Source organism: Gopherus evgoodei, unplaced genomic scaffold, assembly GCF_007399415.2.
Source record: "Gopherus evgoodei ecotype Sinaloan lineage unplaced genomic scaffold, rGopEvg1_v1.p scaffold_49_arrow_ctg1, whole genome shotgun sequence".
Classification (NCBI taxonomy): Eukaryota; Metazoa; Chordata; order Testudines; family Testudinidae; genus Gopherus; species Gopherus evgoodei.
In genome coordinates this window covers 1-8,917 of record NW_022060070.1, presented here as the reverse complement: position 1 = coordinate 8,917, position 8,917 = coordinate 1, and the positions used below count along the sequence as shown (strand labels likewise).

The 8,917-nt window shown below is 48.0% G+C and overlaps 1 protein-coding gene across 2 annotated transcripts; it reads right to left on the bottom strand.

Moving 5' to 3' along the window:
- Positions 1–663: 663 nt before the first annotated feature.
- LOC115643041 lies at positions 664–4,906 on the bottom strand. Of its 2 annotated transcripts, XM_030546862.1 has the most exons (3): positions 4,662–4,748; positions 3,146–3,224; positions 664–2,104 (listed from the first exon to the last, which is right to left on the bottom strand). In XM_030546862.1, exons 1-3 carry the CDS (start codon positions 4,725–4,727, stop codon positions 1,050–1,052), a joined length of 1,200 nt encoding a protein of 399 aa, XP_030402722.1. In that variant the 5' UTR covers positions 4,728–4,748; the 3' UTR covers positions 664–1,049. The 2 variants fall into 2 exon arrangements, with proteins under 2 accessions (XP_030402722.1, XP_030402721.1); XM_030546861.1 differs by lacking the exon at positions 3,146–3,224 and having other exon boundaries at positions 4,662–4,906.
- Between the last annotated feature and the right edge of the window lie 4,011 nt (positions 4,907–8,917).

Sequence of the window (8,917 nt, the reverse complement as noted above, 5' to 3'; positions counted from 1 at the left end):
TGGAGAACTCCCTTGCAAAACTCCCTGTTAGCAGCTCCTGATCGCTAAGCCAAAGTTATAAGAATCAGGAAATGTTATGTGCAGCCCAACTTAATAGGGCTGCTTATCAGGAACCCCCCATGATCACACTCAGTGCCATTGCTCAGCATGATTACATTACCCTAACTGCTTATTAGTGCCTTTCATCTTCACTCTGTTTAATTAATGCTAATTTCTTTGACAATGCAATGCCAGGAACACGCACCACCTACATCCTCTGAAAGCTACTAAGGTAGGGCCCAAACTCACAGTGGTCAGTGGTCAGAGCATGTCACAATAATTGGGTAGCTTTCAGAGGATGTGGGTGGTACGTGTTCCTTGCATTCTGGAGGAAGTCCTTTTGGACATTACGCCCTGAAAATCTTTTTCATCCCCTGTGCCCTCTGCCAGCTAGCATCCAGTGGTTCCTGGGTCACAGGTGGCATGTACCTTAACTCTGCTTCCTGGTTTTAGAGCTTTGAGTATAGTTGAACTCAGCATTCTGGAAGGGCATCAGGTACCACTGGGCATCCCCAGCTCTGTGTTAATTAAGCTTTTAGGTATTTAATTGAGCAATTGGATTGGATGGGCTCATCTTGTATGGCAAAAAGATTCTGCATGTAAAAATGTAATAACTGCACATAATCATAAAGAAGTTGTCCCTTTATTTGAAATGTGTCATCTGTACCAAGGGGAGATAATTAATTCACAAATATAACCTCATATGGAGAGAGATTAGTACAAATAGTGCACAAGCAGAGTCAGTCACATTCCAACCATGCATGAATGATTGTGATCTCTGTGTACAAAGACAATTACTGGCAATAGGCAGCTCTCTGAATGCTTTTCAGGATAGAATGCTCTTAGGAAGGGACTCTGTTTGATTCAGTGTTTTACACAACATGAACAATAATAATATTTGCATCTTTGCAGTGAAATGATGGGCAGTGATAGTGTGAAGACTAAATAAAGGTTAATGTGGGAAGTCAGCAACATAAAATTAGACAATGTCAAGCAAGGAGCAGGTTGAGTTAGTTCTTCATGTCATAGGTGTTAATAGAACACAACATTGGTTCACTAAGAGATACAACAATGGCGTAAGCAGGTGGGTAAAAGGCACTATGGAGACTAGTGTACAGTGCTAAGCGCAGGAACTCATCAGCATCCAGGGTCTTTGGGAAGAGAACCCAAGCGATGGGCAAATAGAACTCTGTGGATTTGCTTATTTGCATCACCAAGTTGGTGTAGTTGATGCCCTTACAGAAGATTTCTTCCTGCTTGTGTAGACGCACTGAGCCCAGGGCCCAAGAGTCAGGGATGCTGATGCTGGAGGTAATGCTATCAATAAGGTAGGTAGCATTTTGGAACTGCTCTTTGGCAGGATGGATCAATTTGTCTTGTCTCTCTCGGCGGAAAGTGATATTGTCATCTCCTCCTTGGGCATAACTAAGGATGCAGAACTCTGCTTGGGTAGCATTGGTCTGGTGGGAAATCCACACACATTCATCCAGGCTCCTCCTCCCACAGTATGCCCAGCTGTCGTCTTCTTTGTCAGTATGGCACCGGTATCCACTGTGCCCATAACGGGCACATCGGTAGTTGTTGTGGCAGGGGAGGCCTCTGGTGGTCACATCAGGGAAGGGGGCGCAGGGTTCAATGCCATCAAGTGTATTGCACTGGAAAGTTCCCTGGGTTGCTCGGCACTGGCTGATACACAGCTTGTTCTCTTGGGAATATTTGGCGTGATACCATCTGGTAATTAGTCCACAGTAGCCCCAGTTACCATCCTGCAAATAGCAGCTATGGTAAGAAGCACCCCAGAGCTCGCAGGGAGTTGCACATCGTTTTCCAGAGGCCTCCAAACCTGGTTGTGAGGAGCAGTAATCCCAGGCCGCCTTCTTGCCTCCCAGTTGCTTGCACCAGGTGTAACTGTAACCACGATATTCACAAGACTCTTGGCATTGCCCTCCTGAGCTAGTGTGATGAATAAGAACATAGGAGCATGTGAATGGCAGAATGGCAGCGATCAAGAGCAGAGCCAGAAGAGCACTTCTATGGGGCAGCACCTCTGGCATCTTCCTGAGACCTTGTGGAAAGATAGAATGCAAAAATACCATAATGATCTGGTAGGTAGTACAGGCCCATACAGCAGGAAATACAATTGTATGGTTCCCACAGCGCTCACAATTTGCATTTTATTGCCTTCTGCTGTTTTTTTTTTAATCTCTGTGGGTGTTACTTTTCAAGGCTCTAAAAAGGCTTTACAGTTATTGGGGCTAGAATCCAGGAGTCCTGACTCCCAGTATTCTGCTTTCAATACGACACCTCTTCTGTTGCTGAAGCTGTACAATATGGTTTACATCCTCCCCGTGGGCCAGATCCTCAGCCTGTCATCCATGAATCTATGCTGATTTATATCACCTGAGCATCTGACTTAACAACCTTCTTTTAAAAAACAATATTTAAACCTTTAAGTACTGTGGGGCCTCAGTTAGAAGATAGATCAGCTTCCAGGCTTCACAGCTAACTGGACTTGCCTGGTGACTTTAAACTAGGTAGGAATGAAGCGAAACAGGAACTTTCTGTCAAAGGAGGGACAGGGCATTTCCATTGGAAATGCCAAGTCAAGTAGAAAGCTGGCTGATGCAGCATTACAAGGGTATCAGATTTCATAAAAGCAGAGTTTGGGAATGATTAAGGAACAGTGAGAGGAAGAATCCACCATAATGAAGGAAACGGAGGAAATCCAAAGACATTATATGGTACACGCTATGCCAACTCTATGGCTATGGCTATGGCTATAGGGGAAGAAAAGGGCAGCTAGAAGGCAGAATGAGTTAACACTGTGTGATGAAGAGGGGGATTTTCTTGATTTTTCTGTGTTTTCCAGTGGGTTGCATGCAGAGGGAGGGGGACTCAGTGTCCCCTGGTGTTACTGGTTTAACAAGGTGAGGAGAGAGGGAGTTTGTTGGTACAGAGGACCGGAGCTTGGAACCCTGGCCGATGGCCTGGAGGCTGGAAACCCCAACGATCGGTGACGTGGTGACCTGGAGACCCAGCTCAGGAATCACAGCCAGTTCTGGCCAGTGGGAGGATAAATAGGGTGCGAAGAGAGGACCCCAGTTACCTGACCAGCTGGAGGGGGCCAGAGGAGGGCGGAGAGGAGAGGAGACCCAGGCCTTCCTGTTTACCATGACCCTGTTTACCTGGAAAGAAGACAATGGACAGAGGTGAGGCTTGGGGCTGGGGATATCGGAGGCCCAGCTGGGAAGCAGGGGGGCTTTGGGCTGGAGAAGGGGAGCAGGTAGAGCCCACTTGGCTGCAGAGGGACTGGGATATGCTGTGCTGAGGGAGGCCAGGCTTGAGGCCCTGAGAGTTTCCTGTGCTGAGTTCAACTCTCAATAAACCCTCCTGTTTTACGCTGGCTGAGAGTTGCTCTGGGCTAGAGAACAGGGCGGGGGGGCATCAACCCCTTCGGGGGTGAGGAGGCCCCACGGGGCCAGAGCAAGTGGACTCTCTGAGGGGGGGCCCATAGCGAGAGACAGACGTGCTAAGGCTCAGAGAGATGCGGCTCTAGGAGGTAGAGGGGCCTGACCCCGAGAGAGAGTGGACCTCTGAGAAGGGCTGTCTCATTGAAAGGGGCACCCCCCCACGGACCACACGGGGCCACGAGTGGGCACGATCTGTGAGACACACTGCCATAGGGAGTTAGGGAAATTAGGGCTTTTATAACTACATCATGGGAAAAGGAGGTCTCGGGAAAATTTGGTCTGTTACCACAGGAGAGGGGATAAAATTATTGATGACTCCAGAGTGAGTGAGATACTTAAGTCCTTTTTGAATTTCTCTACTACAAGAAAATATAGAAAAACAGATATTTGGACAGGACTTTTTTTAAATATATGATCTGTGGGGAAGGACTGTTTCCTCCACTGTGCTGTTTGAACACTGCTACTATAATGCAAATAATAAAGGCAATTAGACAGATCTGGCAAGGGAATACTTGGAAAACATGACCATATCTCAGTCAGATGACCCAAATGACTAGTTCCTAGGGTATTATGGGTAAATTTTCCTAACAAAATAGTGGCACCAATGACAATTACATTTTAAAAGCTTGAAGCGGTGCCTGAGACATAAGGAAAGCAAATGTAGTAAGCAAGATTAAAAACAGTTATGATGGCAATTCTCTTCCCCACATACTGACTTCCATGCCCAGTAAAAATATATAATTTATATTATGCAAAAATTATAACTCTCTAGATGGCAATGATGCCTTGGGGGATGAACACCATCTGGGGGTGGGGTGGGGTTGAGGGGGGTTATATTTTAGCAATTTCTACATAAATGTGATTTTGATATCTCTATATATTATCACAAATTTAGCAAATGTGTGGAACCAAATTGATGTTACATGTTGAATTTCAATTAAGTACTTGACCCTGTGCCTCAATGAACCTTAAATGGAAAAGTAGTTACAATCAGCTTGTACAAAACCTCTGTACACTGTTTATTCCAATTGCCAGAGCAGTAATGCACTCTAGGAGCAGAAAGTCAGTGTAGGACAGTTCAGTGTTGTGGGACGCGTGACCAAGTTTTAATCTCAAGTCCCTCTACAAATCGTATCCCAGCTGCTTACTCACCTCCTCTGAGCTGAGCATCCGTCTTAGTGATGTCCCAGCTGTGTTCCAAATCCCACAGAGTAGCATTGGGGATTAAATGCTTCTTGCTCTTGATATGCTGAGCAAATGCCTGGTTTTTGACCTGAGCTTGGAGCAAGCAAACAGGAAATACCCGAGAACAAGGAAGTGACATGAAATTGAGGATATGGCACTTTCGTTTTTACACCAGTATAGTCAATTTGTGTGTGTTTTTTAGCAGGGCAGAAGCAAATAGACAGGACTGTGCTGGCAGAGAAAAGAGAAGCAAGGATTTCTGTGTACATCTGCATAATGGAAGGGTGAAGGTCGGGCTGCAGCTGGAGACTGGGAGCCGGCTGTTCGTATGATCACATCAGTCCTTTTTGTGATAGCATAATACTGGGAGGTTATATCAAGGTGCTTGTCCACTGTGCCCAGCCAATCCTTCTCAGAGTCATTTCTTTCCAGGATACAGTGACTTAAGAGATGGGGGCTAGCCAATTGCTGCAAAGGAGCATGTGGATTGGACAGAGACTTCTCTTGCAGGAGAGTGTATTGATAAAAATTCTGTAGGTTCTAGTCAGGAGTAGAGGATGGAAGAGGATAATGTAAGGGCCAGATCAGACGAGAAAAATTCACATAAAAAAGAATCTGACACATCAGAAAAGGGCAGACAAATAAACAGGGACAAGTTTTTAAAGTGCTTGTATGTAAGTGCTGGACAGCTAAATAATAAGATGGGTGACCTAGAATGCTTCATTTTAAAGGAGGGAGGGGTAGGTCAGTGGTTTGAGCCTTGGCCTGCTAAACCTAGGTGTTAGGCCTGAATAAAGATATAGCAGACAAAACCAGGTATGCCAACCTGACCAAAGTCAGGCTTACAGAGGTTTGTGGGTAATCCCTGAGTGGAAAACACTGAGAAGCAGCAGCATGTCTCACAAGCGCTGGGAAAAAGTGAGATAAAAGAGAAGCTGCATTCCTGGCATAGTACCAGATGTGCTGTGTGCTCCTTCGAAGAACTGATAAGAGCCCTAGTTTCCCAGCCTCCTTGTTTTCACTCCCTGGTTTTGTTCTTTGTTTGTTTTTAACTCCCCTACATTTCTAACTTTAGCATGCATGTATACTAAAGGTGTCTAGTTTCTAGTTGTTAGAAGAAGGGGGTGGGTTGCTCCAGTGAATAATTTATGATGCGATGGAACTGTCTATATAGGCTTATACTAAGATGTAAAGAGGGGGCTGGTTCTCTCTGGAGACGAGCTGCTCTCTATTGATGCGTGCACTTGTCAATAAAGAGCTTTTGATCGGACCTTGCTGGTGTTGCCTGTCTCTCTCGCGGTCTGACAACGAACTTTGCCGTCGGGGTTAGAGTCCCTGACATAGGGTTGTGAGTTCAGTCCTTGAGGGGGCCATCTACGGATTTGGGAATTTAGCTGGGGATTGGTCCTGCTTTGAGCAGGAGGTTGGACTAGATGACCTCCTGAGGTCTCTTCTAACCACAGGCATGTGCATGGGGTTTGCTGGGTGTAGGAATATCAGGACACTTGGGGGGGTGCCTGCTGGTGGAGCAAAAAATAATAATAAAAAAAAAAAGCCAAGTGCTGCCAGCAGAGCAGCAAGAGAGGGGGGAAAAAAAGCTACATGCTGCCAGTGGAGCAGTGAGGGGGAAAACAAATAAAAAAGGTGAGTGCTACCAGCAGAACAAAACATCAGAACAAATTGTGTCCTGACCCCAAAGACTGGTCAGGACATGGGACAAACACCTAAATAGCAGGACAGCCCTGATTTTATTGGGACGTCTGGTCACCCTAGCTGGGTGTGACCAGGCACACGCTAATCATGCCTGAGCTCCTTCTGGGAAGGCTGCTAAGGCTGCTCCTCCTCCTCCCCCACTGGAAGCTCAGAGAGGGGAGAAGGAGGCTGCTTAGCACTTGCCTGGGAAGATCAGCTGTTGGCAACTGCCAATCAGCTATTTAGTCTGCTGCAGCAGCCTTTGGCTGGCTCTTTGCTGGCTGCAGCCAATCAGCTGTTTGGCACAAAGTCCCCGCCTATCAACTGTTTTCCTTGTGGCTGCTGAAGGTCCCCGCACTGCAGACAGAGGTGAGTCTTTCTGATTTTAGGGTAGAGGGAGCTGGGCTAGGGAGGACCAGCAGCCAGGGCATGGCAGCTTCTGGGCTAGCTGCGGAGTGGTGGGGTGGGCAGCCTCTTGGCAGGGGGCTGGGGAGAAATGGGTGGGCAGCTTCTCAGCTGGCTCCAGGGGGCTGCTGGGGGGAGTATGGGCTGGGGGCTTTCTCAAGGACAGAGCCAGCCAGTATCAGCCCACCCTGGTGTTTCCCCCAGGACCTGTGCTCCCCCTTCAGCCAGCAGAAACCAGTTGCAGACCCCTTTAGTGCTGGACAGGGGGACAAACCAAAGGACATGGGTCCTTTAATAAAAGTTCTCACTTGTGTCTGATGAGTGAAATTGGGCTGGGGCCCATAGCTCACTGCTTCCCTCTTCTTTACCCATCCAGAGGGGCTTCACTGCAGCCCCAGCCCCAGCTGCAAATGAGCAGCCTCCCCAAGCCCAGATGCTGCCCAGACCCCTCCCAGGCAGGCTCTGGGAGCTCCCAACCCCTAGGGTTCTCTCATGCCTGGGAAAGTAATGCTTGCACAGCTCAAAGCTGTCTCCCTCTCCCCCTCCCCCATGCCCAGATCAAGCCTGCCTGGGGGACTTTTCCTCCCAGAGGAAGTTTATCCCCTCCACCCAGCATACGGAAGGATTGATTCTCTTCCCCTGGATCCCCCTAGCTCCTGAGAATGCCTTCCTTTGCATCCATCCCCCTGTATCAGCTTCATGTCAGGAGATGCTGTCCTGCTTCACCTTGGGACACCTGAGCTTCTCTTGCTTCAGGGTGCTGGGCTGCTGCAGCCCGGTGGAGAAAGCAACTGGCCCCCACTCCTCCCGCCTTTGGCCATGGTCCTACTAGGGGCTCCCCTCCCGCAAAAGTTGTAGAATGTGTGAAGGAGTCAAAGCAGGAGTTGGCTGCGGGCCTGGGATTGGGAAGAGCTGGAGCGACACAGCAGAATGAATGAACAGGCCATTTCTATGCTGGGCTGTTGAATTAAATTTCTGTCTGTGTCAGGGCATGTAGTTTCTAGGCTGACAGCAGGGGGTGGGGTTCAGGGGAGATAGAGCTGCTTTGAGTGTGTGGGTGGGAGCAGGTGCTAAACAGAGCCACTAGGAAGTGAGGAGCAGAGAGAGATGGGAAAAGGTACATAGGTGAAAGCAGCAAAGAATCCTGTGGCACCTTATAGACTAACAGACGTTTTGGAGCATGAGCTTTCGTGGGTGAATACCCACTTCCTCAGATGCATGTAATGGAAATATCCAGGGGCAGGTATATATATGTGTGCTAGCAAGCAAGCTAGAGATAACGAGGTCAGTTCAATCAGGGAGGATGAGGCCCTGTTCTAGCAGTTGAGGTGTGAAAACCAAGAGAGGAGAAACTGGTTCTGTAATTGGCAAGCCATTCACAGTCTTTGTTCAATCCTGAGCTGATGGTGTCAAATTTGCAGATGAACTGAAGCTCAGCAGTTTCTCTTTGAAGTCTGGTCCTGAAGTTTTTTTGCTGCAGGATGGCCACCTTAAGGTCTGCTATAGTGTGGCCAGGGAGGTTGAAGTGCTCTCCTACAGGTTTTTGTATATTGCCATTCCTAATGTCTGATTTGTGTCCATTTATCCTTTTCCGTAGAGACTGTCCAGTTTGGCCGATGTACATAGCAGAGGGGCATTGCTGGCATATGATGGCGTATATTACATTGGTGGATGTGCAGGTGAATGAACCAGTGATGGTGTGGCTGATCTGGTTAGGTCCTGTGATGGTGTCGCTGGTGTAGATATGTGGGCAGAGTTGGCATCGAGGTTTGTTGCATGGATTGGTTCCTGAGCTAGAGTTATTATGGTGTGGTGTGCAGTTACTGGTGAGAATATGTTTCAGGTTGGCAGGTTGTCTGTGGGCAAGGATTGGCCTGCCACCCAAGGCCTGTGAAAGTGTGGGATCATTGTCCAGGATGGGTTGTAGATCCTTGATGATGCGTTGGAGGGGTTTTAGCTGGGGGCTGTATGTGATGGCCAGTGGAGTCCTGTTGGTTTCTCTCTTGGGTTTGTCTTGCAGTAGGAGGCTTCTGGGTACACGTCTGGCTCTGTTGATCTGTTTCCTTATTTCCTCATGCGGGTATTGTAGTTTTGAGAATGCTTGGTGGAGATTTTGTAGGTGTTGG